At 30.0% G+C, this 19,066-nt stretch overlaps 1 protein-coding gene across 22 annotated transcripts in view; it reads right to left on the bottom strand.

The window, feature by feature from the left end:
• The window catches only part of LOC111402462 (isocitrate dehydrogenase [NADP], chloroplastic/mitochondrial-like), an 18,184-nt gene extending 4,254 nt beyond the window's left edge, over positions 1-13,930 (bottom strand). Inside the window, exons 1-10 of one of the 22 annotated variants that reach the window (XR_002704284.1) lie at positions 13,754-13,929; positions 13,338-13,378; positions 12,896-13,060; positions 11,662-11,740; positions 10,458-10,489; positions 9,715-9,785; positions 3,113-3,173; positions 2,434-2,704; positions 2,097-2,323; positions 1,566-1,660 (exon numbers count right to left, since the gene is read on the bottom strand). Coding sequence is in view for 1 of the 22 variants with exons in the window: in XM_023030782.1 (XP_022886550.1) it covers positions 2,242-2,323; positions 2,422-2,513; positions 2,622-2,711 (264 nt within the window). In the remaining 21 variants the exon portion in view is untranslated. The other 21 variants (XR_002704271.1, XR_002704278.1, XR_002704272.1 and 18 more) reach the window with 21 other exon arrangements.
• Between the last annotated feature and the right edge of the window lie 5,136 nt (positions 13,931-19,066).

Raw genomic sequence — 19,066 nt, 5'->3', positions numbered from 1 at the left:
TATATATATATATATATATATATGTATGTATGTATGAGAAATGGTAGAAGTTGTTCAATAAATTGCAAAGTTATGATTAGAGATGTCCCAAAAAAGTATAAACCCATCAAATGGGAAGCTTGGCCTTAAACTTGGACACATACACATCAAGTAACCAAATCCAACTAAAAAATAAAAGCCATCAAAATTCAGGTATAAAAACGAGGTCATGGATCTTATGGAGTAAATAGTAGCACTATTTTGTAAGGCCAGAAAAGATCTGCTGATTCTGTTAGTGTCCATATTAGGATAGCATGACGCTTATCATTTGATTATCCAAGAAAGATTCATTTCAACCGTTACTTTTAAATTTAACTTTTTCTAATATTTTTAGTCAGATATTTCATTTAGCTTCTCTAATATTCAAAATGCATGAGGAAGCTAAACATTCATCATTCCTACCCAAACATATAATACAGCCACATCCCTATGTAATATTTTGAAAAATTCCATGCTAATTGGTGACGAAAAAATGCTAAATACAGTATTGTGTATACGTAGACCCAAAATAGAAAAAGCGTGCACCACTTATATGCGTTAAGTGGAAAAGATGTCAATATCATTATTTGGTTAAAGAACATGGTCCATAACTCCAAATTACATCTATTACTTTATTTGTTTATGGAAAGGAAAATTATATCGTCCAGTATTTGTTGTCCATAGCAATGACACAGATAATGAAGAGTTTAGCATTGCCACCAAATGAGTCTCTCGGCAGATGAGTTAGATAGGAAATTCTAAATGGAACTTCTTAAGATTTCCTATTGTGACTTATTTCTGCAACGATATTTAATAAGAGCCAGCATCAATTGTAGAGATATTAGCAAATATTATCAAAATTGTTTATTCACATGCAACCATGAATGTACTTGCAGAATTGGATTTAAGATAATTTTAGCATCACACGTTGAAGGATCATTAAGTGCAAAAGATGGAAGGAAAAGGATAGCACTAGAAAACTGTAAATGCTGAATATAACCAGAATCAAATAAGATGCATTGGATGACTCATTAAAAATATTCATTGTACATATTCAAATTGTAACATGGACGTCTTTATGTATTTACCCATGTGCTCTTTAGTAGTATCATGAAGCACGTTTATCTCAAATCCGACCTGATCTACCAAGCTGATTTTGCTAGTCTTAGAAATACCAAAGCATTTTGATGAGGCTTCGTGAGAGGATTTATTGCAAGAAAATGAATAAAGTACTAATTTCAAAATTTAAACTGAATGTCAAACATATCAATCATATTAGGCAGAGTGAAATTTTGCAAAATAAAATGTTACATTCTAACAGGTTCGTTGTTCTTGGATGAAAAAAAAAATATTAATAAATATTCACTTAGTTTTGCTTTTTATGCAACTTAAATGCCATGAACATAGAAGGAAAACTTTAGATTAAAAGAAGAAAACCGTGAAAAAAGTGTGTTTATCCATGTGGTTAAAAATGGAAGATTGCTAGACCCTATAAAATTAGATAATTTTTAGAACTAACTGAAACTATAGCAATTTGCTAATATTACCTTGCACCAAGATTCGATTGTCGATGTAAATATAATGTGGGATCTTGAGCTCTTTGAATTCATTATTGTTACTCCAACCTTCTATATTTGACACTCTGTAGCAAAAGTAATTTGAAGTTATCCTTAAAAATACAGAAAATAATTGTCGAAGCACTATTGATATGACACATAACATAAACACCATTGCCAGTGTAGTAAAGCAAACTTTCATGTTTGCTAATTTAATCAAATTTTACGTGACATCCTCATAGCTGGTGACATACTCTACGATCAAATTCTCAACAGAAAATCCAATTTTTTTCGTTATCCTTTATCTGGAACAGTTCAGCATACTGGGTTAACCATAAAATATACATGAAAACTCACTGAAGCACTGTCAACAAGAAAACTATTGACTTACATAATTAGTTTAGATATTGGAAATCATATTAGAGAGTAGAGCCACATTAATCTACTTTTTATGTCTTTATTTATACATGCATTCGTCTTGTGTAAGTAAATCATGTTGGACATATCTGACATAATTCTTACAAGCCCAAACATATCCACCATCACTCTTCACGATGTATGCCACCATGTCATCGAACAACCGATGCTCATACCTAGGGGAAGCATATATGTCTAGAAAACAATGTGAATGGGCACATTAAGATTATATACATCAAAGATATAAAAATCAACCATAGTGAGTGTTCTTCAAGTTGCTTCGTCCACTTCTATTCATGTAACTCCTTAAATATATCCTTGAACGGTTGAACCTGAGATAGTGAAAATATTGATGTAAATGGTATTATACAGATATATTTCATTTTATTAATATTATAACGCTTGACCAAGCTTTTCATAAACAAATTACCCGCCATCATACTTCTTAAGAATTGTATTCTTTATGCTCAAGAGGAGAGACCACTGTTTACAAATGCCATTGCCTCTACGATTTTGCAAACGCTTGAATAGGCCAACAAATTTTCACAAAAATCCAAATGATGAGGGAAAAGGCTGTAAAAGTGGCATAAGAAAAGATTCAATATGCAGGTGAGTTGTGTAAAGACTAACCTGATCAACATTATACATGGCAAGGGTAACACAAGGTCGTTTAAAGTCATAGACATCCAATTCCAAGGGTCCTTCCCCATTTTCTGGCATTAGGAATGACCAGGGAAAGAACAGGAGAAATATTTAAAGAATGGGTTGTTCGAAATATATAGCTTATGGCAGATTTACTTACAACAGCTACAACAAAGTGAAATGACCAAAAACCATTTTAAGTTTTCCACATCTTTTTATGATTGAATTAGTGGCAACGTATTGATAGCCAATGGAATGTTAGCCAATGCAAATTGGTTTATTCCAACATGTAGAAAAATGATCAAAGTAAATAAATGGCGATATCATATATTGTATATATGTACAGAAAGTGAGAAGCAGAAGTACGAGGAACAATTTTGGAAATGTTGCTGAAAAGATTTGTAAACTTTAACTTTTATAAGAACTTTCTAATAAAAAAATACAAAAATTATGAAATAACCAATGGTGGAAGAATAAACCTTAAAGAGGAAGCTCAGGTTTAAACATGGGAGCCTCTGGTATCACAATATTCTTCAAAATCTATCAGTCACAAACATCAAATGAAGCACTTATGTGTATTAATTGCAGCAAGTGAGAGGCAATGAATTCAAATTTGTTTATTTATTGGTTATTCACAAAACATTGGGTCACTTCAGTTTCCATGATCATGTACACAACCTTTTAAGGTATAAAATTCTATTACATAAGTAACTAAAATGCCCAGTTGCTATTTCTGGAATTCAAAATTCCTTAATAGCTGCTATTGACAAGCTAACTTCGTTTCTATTCCAATATTTCTTTCTTTAATCATTCAGGCAACAAAAGGCGGATTTTTATAGGCTAACCCAAATAGTAAAGAAATTGCTAATTCTACAACGTAAATCAACATTAACAAGATCCAAATAAAAGTAGCAGATTCTACTCGTATCAAACGTAGACATGCAGCCCAGGTGCCAATAAATGATATCTTTATAAATCATTCATATACAAGACTGTAATAAGCTTTATAAAAAATTAATAATAAAGTATGAATCTTTAAACAAATAGCCCACCAAACAAAATAGCTTGTGAAAACTCTATTGCATTAACAAATTTAATATGCATATATATATGGTTAAGCACTACCAGTTTACTAATAATTTCAGACACTATTAGAGTTTTTTTTTTTTTTTTGAGTAAAATGATGAAAGCGTCAAAATTCGTATGTCAACAATCAAATAATAAGACATCAACACAAAAAGAAAAAGTAACTAAAGTGAAACTGAGACCAGAAACAGAGATCTAACCTCTTCCTAGCCATATTGTTACTTTTGGCTTCTTTTAATGATGTAAATCAACTATGCAAAAGCAATAGCAGTAGATTTATCCATCAATTGCATAAAAATAATATCAAAAGAACTAAAAACATAGCATAAAGGTTTTTGCTTGAATAGGTTGGAGAAGATAACTCTATCAATAAGGAGAACAATGTGAAGATAAATAAAAGGAAGAAAAAGATGCTAATTGTGGTATCCTCGCTGACATGGGCTTCTTGTAGACCCAAAAAAACTTGTAAATAGAACTCAACATGTAAGCCATTTGCTTGCCTTGCTCTAGCTTCTTTAAGGGTTATTACTTCCTTAGTATTGAATTTGATTCGATTGAATGGTACCAACGAAATCGAGTGCTAACTCTCATTTCTTACTAATCCATTAACCCTAGTCTAAAAAATCGGGACCCATCAATCAGTTGTTTCATTCTAATTAATTGATTTAATCCATTCTAAATATTAGAAACAGAAGAGAGAAATTTTTGCAAACATGAATCCCATTTTTAACAATTTTTTGTAAGAAAAGAATTTGATCTTTATCTCAGAGCGTCGAAGGAAATAGCTTTCTTTAATTTGATGAAAGATGAATTATTGTGGGAAACCCCCTTGTAATATTGAAGAATATGTATAATTGGTGATTGGCCCAAGCTATTTTCTAGAATTTATTGTTGGAAGGATGTGCATAAGAAAGAATGTTCAATCTTTTATAAAACAAATATTTAGTTTTGCATATGACAATAAAATATAGTATTCAAATATGATTAGTGCTAGAATGCAATGATTTTTTTTTATCTTATTATGTTCGTGATGCCTTCAATTTCTCAACACTTACATCAATTTTGCTACATGAATGAGTGTTGTTGCATTACATGATTGAGTATTCTTACATTACTTGCAAGTTTCGGATTTCCATAGACATATTTAATCATATAACAAAAATACCCAGAAAATGCAATAGAAACTTCCTGCATATAAAGTAAGAAATACCAGCAAGAGTAATCAAATATTTGAATTTACGTATATTTCCATCTAAGAATTAAAAAGTTAAGTCGAGAAAAAATTTACCTATAAAAATGTAATAATGAGAGAATATAACAGGTAGTATCAAGCCCGAAAGTCTTTCAAATATGTATAACCAAGATCATATGCGTAAGAAAAGAGAATAGTTTTAAAAAAACAATAATAATGAAAACAATGAGTACAAAAGTATAATAAATGGAAGGAAAATGAATAAAAGAGTAAATTTTTTATATGAAATATTTTTTGTAGATAATTTCTCACGATACGATAAAATTGCATCTCGTACAACGTGGGTTATGTGAAATTCTAAGGAAAAAAAAATATGAAGAGTTGTAAACTTACGTGAGTAAAAATGAAAGAATTTCCTTATATACATTTGTGGTACATCTATCATGTAAATGGTCACCATTTATTGGTTTAAGTAAAACTTTGATAGATTTACTTATTTTTGCCTTTGATAATGCTACATATAGTTGATCATGACAAAACACTGGTTGTGGAAGATATAAACCGACAAAATCTAGTGTGTGACCATGTGCTTTATTTATTGTCATTGCAAAACATGACCTAATTGGAAATTGAGTTTTTTTAAATTGAATTGAATTATGATCACTTTTTAGAAGTATAAAAAGGATTCTTGGCAAGAAAACATATTTTCCACAATATTCACCAGTTGTAATTTCAGCAAAAATTACGTTCTTCTCAAATTTTCAACAAGTAAGACATGTTCAATTGCATAACCCTTCTGAAGGATTAATATTCCGTAATAACATTACAGGGCAGTTTATCTTAAGCATCAATTCATGAGGAATACCATTTGGAGTTAGGCTATTAAAAAAATCCTCTTGTAAGCTTTGTTCCGACTTATCAATTGCTTCACCAAAACTATAGTATGTGTAAATTTCACCCGACATTTGTTCAAGTAGAATTCTGTTAATATGATCAACACATTCATTAGTAGGTGTAAGAATAACTCTATTTGACATTACATGGAGATCCTTAGAACATGCTTCTATATCTGGAAAAACATTATGTATCAATTTTTTTAAAGATGTAATTTCATCTTCAAATGGTAAAACTATACTTTCTGAAAGTTTGATGCATTTACAGTTATGTTCTCTCTCTATTCCATCTCCAATTCTTAGTAAGTAACCACGAAATGTGGGATCCAGTTTAGCCCTCATGTTTTCGATCAATGGTAGATGCTTATATAAAGGCCATAGATCCGAAAAAACTAAGCTAGCTTTCACTATATCTTGCTTTTTCCCTTTTCGCACGACTGGTAGAATTTGACGAAAATCTCCTCCAAGAACTATAACTTTCCCATCGAAAAGTAAATTACAATCGGTAATATCTCTTAACATTTTATCTACAGCAGAACGATTGACCATCGGTACTTCATCCCAAATAATTAACCTAGACATTTTCAACAAAGTTCCTAAAGCTGGTTGCTTGCTAACAAAACAACATATTTCATCGACTGTTTCCAAAAGAATCTTAAATCTTGAATGAACAGTTCGACCGCCAAGTAAAAGAAATGTAGATACTCCAGATGATGTTGTTGCCAAAGCAATTAAATTTTGTGACCGTACACCTGCTAAAAGTGCTTTATATAAAAAAGTTTTGCCAGTTTCACCTAGACCATTAATGAAGAAAGCACCATATGATTCCGATCACACTTTTTCCATGATAGTACCATATGCAAATTGTTGCTCTTTATTTAATGTTACTGCACAAGCAAGTCTTCCTTAAGTATCAAAATTAGTTGTCTCCTCTTCAACCATTCTTCTCAACCTTTCAGTCTCATCTATATTTACATTGTATGATACCATTGCATAATCATTTATGTTTTTACCCAATGATTCCAAAATACAACTAATGTCTTCTAAAGCTCGCATTTCAGCAATGTTTGTAGGTATATTTTGATGTACATAGTCATCAATCGTATAGACCTTAAATTTATCCCACAATAGCATTGGATTACTAGGATTACAAAGCGTAAGAAGCGTAGCAAAGAGACGTTTTAACGCAACAGGCATTTTATACAAAAGAATTTTAGACATACATTCTTCACAGTGATTCTCTCCACTCAATAAACCATGTAGAAGTGCTGCATCTCGATATGTTGGAGCTGTTATGCCATTCAGAGTTCGTAAATGATGGAAGGATATTAGTCCTCTAATACGATTAAGAAGAATACGAAGAAAATATAGATCTCCTTCAAAAGGGTTAGCTGTGACAATTCGTCCTATAACAACATGTTTCTTCCTAGGAGTCCAAACTTTGCTATTTTTATTTCGAACAAAATGTTTTGAAAAATCTCGATACAATAATGTACAAGCAAATTCATCTATTTCATTCATTCGAAAAAAATTCAGTTAGCATAGTTTTCCTCGTACTGTCTTTCTGAATAATAGTGAACAAATCATCCTCATCAGCGTATGTTACTTGTTGATGATCCTCAATATGAAGTTGTAAAGAATAAACAGATGAATAAATATCAGATAAATCAAAAGAAAAAATTCTCCACATAACTTTAGGTGGAGATATCCATCTAACAGATTGATAAGCTAAAATTTCATCAATTTCTTTGTTTGTTTCAATTGTGTCAATAGAAAAATTAATACGATCATGACCTTTATAAACATACTTATAGAGATATTTAACGATTTTAATAGAAGAGCATACTCCGACATTAATATGACAGTCAAATTTAGCACTTAAATAAGGATTGTATGGTACAACCCAACAATTGTCTAACATTTGACCTCTAACTTTAACAGAAATACCATTATTACATCGCATATACAATGGGTATACTACATTACCAAATACAATGCTATTATAATAATCCTTCAAATATTTATTTTTACAACCTTTATTTGCTTCCATACATACATTCTTAGGATTGAGATTTCCACAAGGATCATGCATATTGTATTTAACAATAACAGAATGAAGATAAGGGTATTTCTCTTTATCAGAAATTTCGCAGGATACTACCTTATCAACCTCCCCAGCACAACAAATTTTGTAACCACAGTTAAAAATTAACAGTAGATGTTTATGAGAGAGACATCTTTTCTGGAATTCAATCATATATATATGAGCAACAACTCTTCTAATTTTGCTCTAAAGATACGTGCAATTAAATATAGTCGATTCTGAATATCATCATTGTTTCTTAGTTTTTGCCTAATCTCTGGCCAATTGGGATTACAAGTTACAGTTAAGAAATATCCGATTTTCCATATCGTTGTGCAATAGCCATCGCATCCATATATCTCTTTAATAAATCTCTAGGGTCACCTGTAAAAGATTGTGGTAAAACAAACTTTCTTCCAATTTTTTACCCCCTTGTCTCTCCATTTTTAACACTATCTACAATGTCTTGATAAAGTTCAGCACAGGTTTTTTTTTGTTATTACAAAAACAATCTAATCTAATTGTCTCAATCTTAACATACATATCTACAACATATTGTTGGAACAATCTACCAGTATGAAGTAATACGAACGTACCAGAAGACCTGATTTGTAATTTGTATGAATAATATTCTCGACAAGAGACCTTAAATCGTTTCCTCATTTTATTAAGCACTACATCACATAGTAGTAAAATAATCAAGTATTCACTTGAAGCATTCAAATTGCAAAAGATACTAAATTCACTAAAATGTGTATCCGCTAACCTGCATCCTCTTTTTCAAGAAGTTCAGTTGCAGAGTTCATTGTGTTAGGAAAAGCAACAAAATCAGGCAATTGCTGAGGCGAAAATAATGGGCTTCTATATCTTTCAATACCTTCATGCCAACCAGATTCCCCGTATGGAAAGATTATAGGATACCACAAAGAATCATAACAACCATAGTAATAGTGAACTTTGTGTAATTCACCAGAATGACCATATATAATAATATCACAAATACGAATATTTGCATTTTCATCATCTTCAACCCATACAGCAGCTACTTGAGATGTTGTAAGAGTATTGAAAACTATTTGATCAACTCCTGGATCGCATCTTATTTGTGTTCGATGATGTTGCAAGTTAGTGATATTACTTAAAGACCTAAAAAATTTACTATAAGGATTTACTTGTAGAATTTGCATTAATATAGTCAAAGTAGATTCAAAAAAGTTCTCTAAAATTTTCATACGATTTTGAAGTTCATTATCTGTATCATAAAAATATAACTGCATATAAGAAGATGTATTATTATTTGGTATAAGTTGATTTATATAATGATGCACTTGCCCCTGAACCCTAAATGTATAAATACATCTGTATCTTTTAAAAAGTTCTTTGTCATATTTCACGCCAAACGAAGTGAATGCAAAGTGGTTATTATATCCTCTTGCAATTTTCTTGAATTCTACATAACAATAGTTGAAGATATACTTTAGAAGGAAGGAAAAATGTGCCTTCTAGAATGCACAAAAGAAACTCAAGAACTAACAACCTATTACAAAATTTATAAGTTACTATAGATAAATAACCAAAATAAACTTACAACATAAACCCTTGAACAAAAACCTATAAATAGGTCAAGTGAGAGAACTTACCCAAAATAGAGTACACTGCTGTAATCATCAATTACAATGATTAAGAAATACAGTCGACTACTATATAACATAATCGTTAAATGATAATTACTATAAAAGAAACTTCATGGGAAAAAAATACAAAACAAGCTATGAACCTAATAAAATTGAAGGAAATATTTAAAATAAATAAGATAAAATAAAATACCTGAAGATAATACAGTTTAATTGACGTTGAAAATTTTAGTATTTTTTACTTCGGAAACGATATCTCCCAGTCTGAAACAAAAAAATTAAAATAAATATAACATTCATGGAATCAATAAATTCATATGGAACCCTTGAAATTATATGAGATAAACGAAAATCACTAACAAAAATTAAGAAAATTAGATTAATTCATTAATTCTAAAAATTAAAAGCTAAGAAGAAAACATGGACAAAACAAAACTTACTTTATAAAATTATACTTCCTTATAAGGTTTTATTGCTAGTACATAACAGCAAATAGTGCATACACACACACACATTGAAATACAGGAAATCAGAACTTTATACCAACGCTATTCTGCATCAATTTCATTAAAATTAATGCCCTATTGATTCAGTCGACAAGTATAATCGATGAAAAGTGAATTATTATAATTACTCCAATAGCTAATGAATAAGGCATATCAAGACAAACAAATCAAAAATATGTAAACATCATATATCCTTTTTATTTCCTTCCCCAACCATAAATTATAGCTTTTTATTAATTTCAATAATAAATCAAGAAGCTTTATTATTTTCAAGATGCTAAAAAAAAAAAAAAAAGGAACTCGAGAGCCATCAAATGGACAATTCCTACAAATGACTTCAAACAATAGAATCAAACAAAAACCAGCAACAATACCTCTTACATGATGAATGATATTTTTTAGAAGCAACTAATATGTAAAGACAACTTACTTTAATGGCTTCAAGTTTCTTCGAATATGAATCTAGAATAAAAAAAATGCAACAAAAAGAATACATTAAAAACATCAGACGGATAGTATATGTGGATTTCTAATGTAGGTATGACAAATGGTTTGGATATTAGTAAACATGAGCTACATATATGCACAGTTTTGTTTCAAATATGTTTGTGATTTGTAAATAGCACATTAGCCTCGAATCTCCAATGAATGTAATAAAAACAACATCAAGTGCTAGAGTGGTAACTAAGGGTATCATGTAACCATTCATGAATTTTTCAGAATAAGAAATATATGGTAGATGAAAGAGCAATTCTGAAAAAGACTAAGAAAAACATATATCGCAGCAATTAAATAATTACATGTTAAGTAGGGGAATAAGATGCATAATTACTTTTCGGTGGAAAAATACCAGAATATTATTAAAAGTTTGAAGAAGAAAAATGTCGATTTTAATTAACTCTTTTTTTTTTTTAAGAACATGCTTAAAATAAATTCTTCTTTTTTTCATCATCTGTAAATAAATAGTATGAATTAGTTTGAAAGTAACCAGCAAAAATGGTGAATTGTCCTAGATAAAATGGATAAAATATCATCACAATTAAAAATCCATACAACTCTAAATGAAGTAAAAAAGCAGATAAAAAACACAAGTCTAAAAAAGATGAATCTATGGATTTACTTAATGTGTCATCTTCCTGACAATTGCAATATGCCCAGTTAACTTTGATAAGCCTCCCAAACCAGAAAACCATAGAATACAACATAAATGTAAAGTGTAAACCATGCAAGATTACTTCAAATTTCAATGCTTAAAACTTACATATGCTTTCAGTTGAGAGTTATTATTGCAAGTGAACCCAAACTTAAGACTAACATTAATGTTCCAGTCACTTAAATATTCAAAGTGGGAAACAATAACATGATTGAATCCAAATCTATAAAATTTCCAAAAAACAAAATCATTAAATACAAAGACTGTTTTGAACATAAGTATATAGTTAAACTATATACCAGGGGCCCATTCATTTTTTTCATATGATAATATACGTCATTCCCTATTGTTCTAATCTTAATGATATTGCATACAATGAAAACACACGTGACAAAGAACTGTATTCCAATGTTTGCTTATGCAAGATGAAAATAAATAGCAAGAAATGCTGAACAAAGTAAAAATGGTGAAAAAACTTTACCTGGCTGGATCTACTGTCTGCATAGAATGCAAACAATAATTTATCCATAAGGTTCATCAGTGAGGCGTGCAATTGACCCCTGGAATTATTATAACAGTAACTGGGGTTAATTGAAAAATAATAATACCATCACAAATTAAATATTGAACAGTCTATAAGTTAATATGACAGAACTTGTACACGCAATAACCGCGACATTAATTATTTAAGACACTAGGAGCATCAATGAAGATTCTGTAAAACATCTCAAGAGGACATGTGATGTGGTCGATTGAAATGCGAATTCTACCAACCGTTATACTCTATGATACAAGTAAAAGCATTCAAAAATACAAATCTGATATAACTAAATTAATATGTTCATAGAAAACGGATCCCAAGATGAACACAGATTCAATGGTTAATTCTGACATGAATATAAACTTTTCCCTGGTTTATTAATTTATTAAACTTCACATAGTCCAAACTCTTGTAAAAAAAATACTACGAAAAAGGGAAAAAAAAAAAATCATAAATATGTTTTCCTTTTAACCACCGAAGGTGGATATTTACGGAAAAAAGATAAGTCTATATTTAAAATTGATGTACATTCCAAGAAGATATAAATTTGAAATAAAAATATAATTCTGAAAAATTTAAATTAAAAAAATTTCCAGAAAACCAAAAATTACAAAAAATAAAATAAAAATAAAAATAGTTCAAGCTCTTAATAAATTTAACATAAGAAATCTAAAAATATATTTAAATAAATGCAGATAAAAATATTCTTAGTCCATTTCATTAATTTTTATTTTTTATTTCATATATTTTGAACTCAATTTATTATTTATTTTTATTTTACTTTTTTAGTGAAAAGAAAATATTGTAAGATTCACTAATTTTAAAATGTATATGCTACTTGATAATATATTAACATAAAATTGTTCTATTTTTACCGAATAATCAAAACGTAGTAGAATAAAATGTCATAAAACAATTTTCAAAATTTCAAACCAAACATCCTTATTATTTTCTGTTTTGAGAAATAATTTTTCAAAATAACAAATCAAACACGTTTTTAGCAATATTAAAACGGACCCTCAAACAGAAAACTAAAACACAAACCAAACGACATTGAAATTTCGCTTATTTCCAACTAAAAGCATTCTGTCTCATTCCCCAAGATGCAAGCTAAGATCCCCAAATATAAATAACTTAGGACAGTCAATTGAATTGCTAGAAAAGCCTTAAATACCTAAAATTAGTTAAAGGAACAAAGTCAGCAAACTTCCCGCATCCTGGTTCATCATCAAAACTGTGTGTGTCAAGAGCAGCCCTCCAAACTTCTCCATCATGCCATACAACATCATCTATGACAGGTCATTTATCGCCATAGCTCTACACGTATATGCATGATTAACTATAAGAAAAAGGAGATATATTGTGAGATGTATGGGAATAAATCTTGATAAAACCAGATAAATGCTCAAAAAATATCATAATTCCTCCAATAGGTTATTAAAGTACAAACAAACTCGTAGTTGCTAATTTCCTAGGTGAAAGAAATATTTATTTACCATACCCAACCATTTCATTATAAGCTATTAAACTACTGCTAAATTTTGAACTATACAGTTCACTCAAAATGTGCGAACTTCTATAAAATGAGAATGAAACAACATATTTAGCTGTCTTACCAAGAATAATCACAATTAATGTGAAGTAATTGATTCGATAGCTGCAATAAACCATAAAATATATCAGTAAGTGTATGTAAATAGATAAAATTCCAAATTAATCCACCACAAATAAACAGTTTCCAATAAAAAAAAAAAAATCTATTAAGCAAGAACTAAAACTTCTGGAGCAAATCGAGCTAGACCAAGCAAAAATCAATTTTTTTTAGCGACATCAAGCTGGACGGAGCAAAAATCAGCTAAACATATGCTAGAACTATAGTACAAACTACAGCCAAAAAAAGAAATATAGTCGAAGACAACAGGTATCGGAAAAAATATATTGAGCAAAATATGTGGCTTTCGGAGCAGATCGAAGTAATTAAAGAATAACCCAACAAACTTTTCACATCTCACACGAGGAAAACGAAAAAAACCTTAAGCAAAACTACAAAAAGTAACAAACTAATCCACAAAAAAGCGAGAATCTAGCACGAACTGAACTTTGTCGGCTGGATCGAGCTAAACGAACAACATAACAGTAAAAAATAAGAAGAGAACATATTGTTCGCTAAATATTTCTTTCGATTTAAGTGTACGGGTCTTGACAAGTAATAAAATGGACTTTAGAAGTCCGAATATCATCCCACAGAGAAAGAGTAGTTCGATTTTACTTATTTTAGCCTTAATCGAAACTAATTGAGTTGAAATGAATTTTGAAATCAAAAACCCTAATTTTGGGAGAAATCCCCAAATTGAAAAACCCTAATTTCAAATCAAACCCTAATTACTTAAATTCACTTAGCTAATAACTCAATTACGAAATGTTATGAAAAATTAAATGAAATGTATTGTCAATTTATGAAAGTCTATGTAAAACGAACGCACTAGGATCACGAATTCCCAAATAATTATTGATTAAATCCTAATTTCACAACTTTGATAAATCAATGCTCCTAAATCTATTCAACACTCTCTCTCGAGATGTGTTTAACCTATTCTCATAAATCATCAGCCTATATCTCTATGACGGATGCAATTTTACAAGAACGCATATAATCTTTTTGTGAACAATTAAAGATTTACATAGGGCATAGGGATATATTTCTATCCCCTATCGGACCCTATGATGAATTATATATGTCGAGTCTAATCTAATTTTCTCAAATTCAAAATTAAACCACCAAATTCACACAAATCAAGTGCACATTAATTGTGAAAATAAATAAACCAATATAATCCATTCAAATATCCATCAAACTAATAATTCAAAATCATGAAATAGCAAGTTTAATAAAAATTACATAGTTCATCGATCACCTAGTTGCAAAAATCTAGCCTATCATAATAAAAATAATGAAAACTAACAAAATATGAATAAAATACATCACCGGGTTATCAAAGATTGAAGAAATCTCGTAAATCTCGCATCAATTCTTGTTCTCGCCTTCAATTCCACTCCAAGATGAATGTTTTTGCCTCCCAAATCGTTCGTGCGGCTTCTGGACGTCTTGTTGCTATTTAAACTCGTCCAAATTAGGTTACCAAAGGAGTTGCAATCATACAAGGAAACTGCAAAATTCGGGAAAAATTTATACCTATGCAACCGCATAGGCATAACCTATGCGACCGCATAGGTTTAGGAAAAACGCCATTTTTCATCCCTGGAGGTTCACTCGCGGTCGCATAGGTTTTATACTATGCGACCGCATAGTAGAGTTACTTTCTTGTTTGAGTCATTTTGGTCCTCAAGTTTCATTCCTTCACTCCTTGACCTCCTCTCTTGTTCCTAGTTGCTCCAATGGTCCCTTATAACTTCCAATTGATGCTTGGCTTGATCAATTGTTTGATGTGTTCATCGGATCAACTTTCAGACAATTGCAATTTGGTCCCTGAATTTTCTTTTTGCTTCAATTTGGTCCCTTTTCGGCTCTTTTCTCCTGAACTCCACTATTTTCATAGAATTTCCTACATTGCATGAATTTGACAAAGTTAAGTAACAATTAAATCAATGTACCTGTAATTAAGTCATGTTTGTGATGTAAATAAGTGTGCAAAAACACACTTATTACATACTGTAAAACTAGAAATGGGGAGAGAGAACCAGAGATCTAATCAAACATGCTAATGAGAGTAGAAGATACTGGATGGTTTCTAGAAGCAGAAAAACAGGCAAATTGATGAGAGTCGAAGAGGCTGGATGGTCTCTGAAAATAGATATTTTAGTCTCTTATGATAGGACGTCGTTTCCATTTTATGAACAGTAGTCGAACGGGTTATAGTGTGAAATGGAGAGCACGCAAATGAACGATTAAATTAAATTCCCTGTTAGACTCCATTCTTTCCAAATTTTAATAGTTAAAATAATGTTTTTTTAAAAATATGTGGTTGAAAAAGATTTTTTTTCTTTATAAACCATGAATTGACAATAAAGATTTTTTCTCAATATTTACAAAAATAGCAGAATTATAATATATCACCAATATATATTTTAATACATTCTTAATTCACTGCAAATATGCCAAAAACAATATTCATATCTAGCATAACAACATCCAATATTACTACTTTGAATTTGCAAACTTACTAGTTGGACCGATCACATGGTCAAGTGAATTAATTATTATAAAAAAAAATTATACAAAATGATAAATACAATTATAGAATTGGATACTCAAGGTTCTAGTTTAGAATCGGACTAGAACCTCTAATTCGATTGGGGAGGTTAGATTCCGGTTAAAATGTCCACTCTTAAATGATATTTGTGATTCTCGACTCTTGTAAAATGAAGAGAGTAGCTTCTCGACTAATTTTTATCATATCAAGGTTCTTAACCTCATATGAAGGTTATGTTTATAGCCAATAGCTTCAGCTCATTATAGTTAAAATATCACGTGATGATAACTTTAACAAAATATCTCGACGGGATCTACAAACTATACTACCCTTAAATTCAAAATTTCAAACCAATAAATAAAAAATGATTTTATTTCATGTTTTTCTAACTACTAGCTGGCAATTGAATTCGATGATGGAAATGCATGAATTTAGCCCAATGGTCACCCAAGATTCATAGTGGCAATTCATGGACATTGCCATTTTTTCTAACGCAAAGTGTGCCCCAATCACCATCCATTCCCTCTTTTAAGAATTACTGGCCTTGGTCCATGCAATGCACGTACTTGAGTATTTTGAAAGTAATGTTAGTGTTTTGAATGTGTCGAATTCTCGTAGGTAATATTTTCATTTTAGAATGTGCTATTACTAAAATGGGATAGACTTGTTTATAGTTAACGTGCAATAGAACATCGAAGATAAGTGTATAATGTTTAAAAATTAAAAGCATAGAAAGTGGTATTCATAAAGAAGATAACAAATGTTACTGTAGTAATATAGATTTACAATAAAAATAAAATTTTATTTATGTCCTCAAGGAATATTCTTCATGCTAACGGCGGCTTGAAATGAAAACATTCACCAAGGAATATGTGAAAAAGTTGCATGAGGTTTATGGAAAATTAAACCTCACGTGAATCTCAGCCTCCTAAACATGTGAAAAGGAAAGTACATGAGGTTTGTGGAAAATGTATATTCCGTTGTATATGGAAAATATATATTACGTTATTTCTCCTCCATCATCCAAGTTATGAGCATTTTGTCAAATTTTAACAACGTATTATTCAAATCCATCTACACGAGTACAACTCACATCTTCACTTGGCACAATGAGAATTTCATACTTCATTGCTGTCATCTATAACAAAAGCCTCGAACAATTCACAACTAATAGGTCTGTGCCACTTGTTGGGAAATAAAACGGATCGAAGCAATATCTATAACACGATATGAATTATATGATCGCAAACAAATAATAAGATAAAAGGTAAATAATTAATGGACAAAAGAACGAAGTATATTATTCAATTGACTAATGTAGAGAAAATAAATACACTAACTGTACCTACACAATAATTTTATATTTCAGTAATGCAAAACTTGTTAAAAGAGTTTAAGGGTCCGTTTAATTGTAAATATAGAATTTGGGTGAAAAGAAAACAAATTATAGAGAATTGAATTGCCTAAAAATTGTTTTCCTGAAAATTGTAAATTATTGTATTTGATTTGTATAATTTTCCACGTGGAATTCATTGAAATAAAAGTATTTTTTTGTGTTCGTTTGACTTTATTTTACATGAAAATTGTCAATTTAAGAGATAGATTTTACTAGTATTGGGGATGAAATTTATTTTTGTTGTCAAAAAAATAAAAAATTAAGAAAATTATCTATCTTTTGGTATTCGTTTGACTTTGTTTTACATGAAATTTTTCAATTAAAGGGAAATAATTTTTTACAATAATTTTTATAATTTGTTTCCATTGCCAAAATAAAAAATAAAAAAATAAAAAAAAAAAAAAAACCTCTACAGTAACCGAAAATTGGAATTCTTACCATATCAAGGAAAAGGTGGAAATTGGCTTATATGGCAGAAAAAAGGTGGAAAATGAATTTTAGGGAAAATTTTGCCAATCAAACAACAAAAAATTGGAAAGATAGAATTTCAACTCCATTTTCCTTGGAATTCTATGCCAATCAAACATGGCCTAATATTTATAGGGATGCATGCTCACCAAACCCTAGAAATACCACAAAGGTGGAAACAAGATTATAAATCACATGGAATAAAGGAAAAATATTTCTCCAATAAAAATATGTGGAATAAAAGAAATAACATTTTTTTTTCATTAAAATAGCGTTGAGTAATGGAAACAATATTATTCCAAAAAAAAAAAAAACAATCGAATTGTGGTCACGAACCCAACAATGAGAGAGAAAGAGAGAGAGAGAGAAACGGAAAGCAAGAAGGAATAACGATGGAAGAATGTCGAATAAATGTCTTTACGTTTGTCTTCGATATTTTTCACATATAATTTATAAAGCCTGTTTGGTAGGAATTGAAAGTAGATTTTTAATAAATTTTGATAAAAAAATTTGAAATGTGGTTGATAATTGTGAGACTATGAAATGTGTGGTTAATATTGATTGTTTGACTTTGAATTAAAAGGCATAATATTGTAGTGAAAGAGTAAAATAAAAAATAAAAGTGAATAGTAGTGAACTATTGCAAAACTGGTTTAAAACAAGATAAGTGTGAAATGAAGTATCAAGAATGAACAGTGAATCGGCCATTCTCTCTTTTCTTTAGTGTAGGGAGATTAAGATCTACATTCGATAACAAATTTACTTCTAGATCGTACCAACCACTTTGACTAACCAATAAAAAATTATTTTGATTTAAGTTCACACTAAAAATTGGTAGGATCACCTCATTTATTTCAACATTTTCACCACTCGTTAGTCCTTTGACCCTGAACCTTGACTATTAACCTTTTTGAGATGAGGTATTCTAGGGAGATTTTTATAAATGACCTGCTACTATTCATTTTTGGTAAAATGTCTATAATACCCTTAATGAAAGGATTTGTCATATTTTACATAAGATATCCTTAATTTATTGGGATAGTTCTAAATTCTTCTATTTCTCTCATTTCGAGCTTTAATATATAATTCCATCCTTTGATCTAATAAATTAGAATAATCTGTAATATAATTGTCATGTAATTTACTAAGATTATCATATTCCTTAGATGAAATATCCATAATTTCTAGTTGAGCAAAAATATTTCTTATTTTTTCCATTAGTTTTTCTAACAGATTATCTAATCCTTTAATTGTATAACCTGGCATTATT

Source organism: Olea europaea, chromosome 10 (assembly GCF_002742605.1).
Source record: "Olea europaea var. sylvestris chromosome 10, O_europaea_v1, whole genome shotgun sequence".
Classification (NCBI taxonomy): Eukaryota; Viridiplantae; Streptophyta; class Magnoliopsida; order Lamiales; family Oleaceae; genus Olea; species Olea europaea.
Note: the sequence above shows the minus strand (reverse complement) of the source record. Positions and strands in the feature narration are given on the sequence as shown.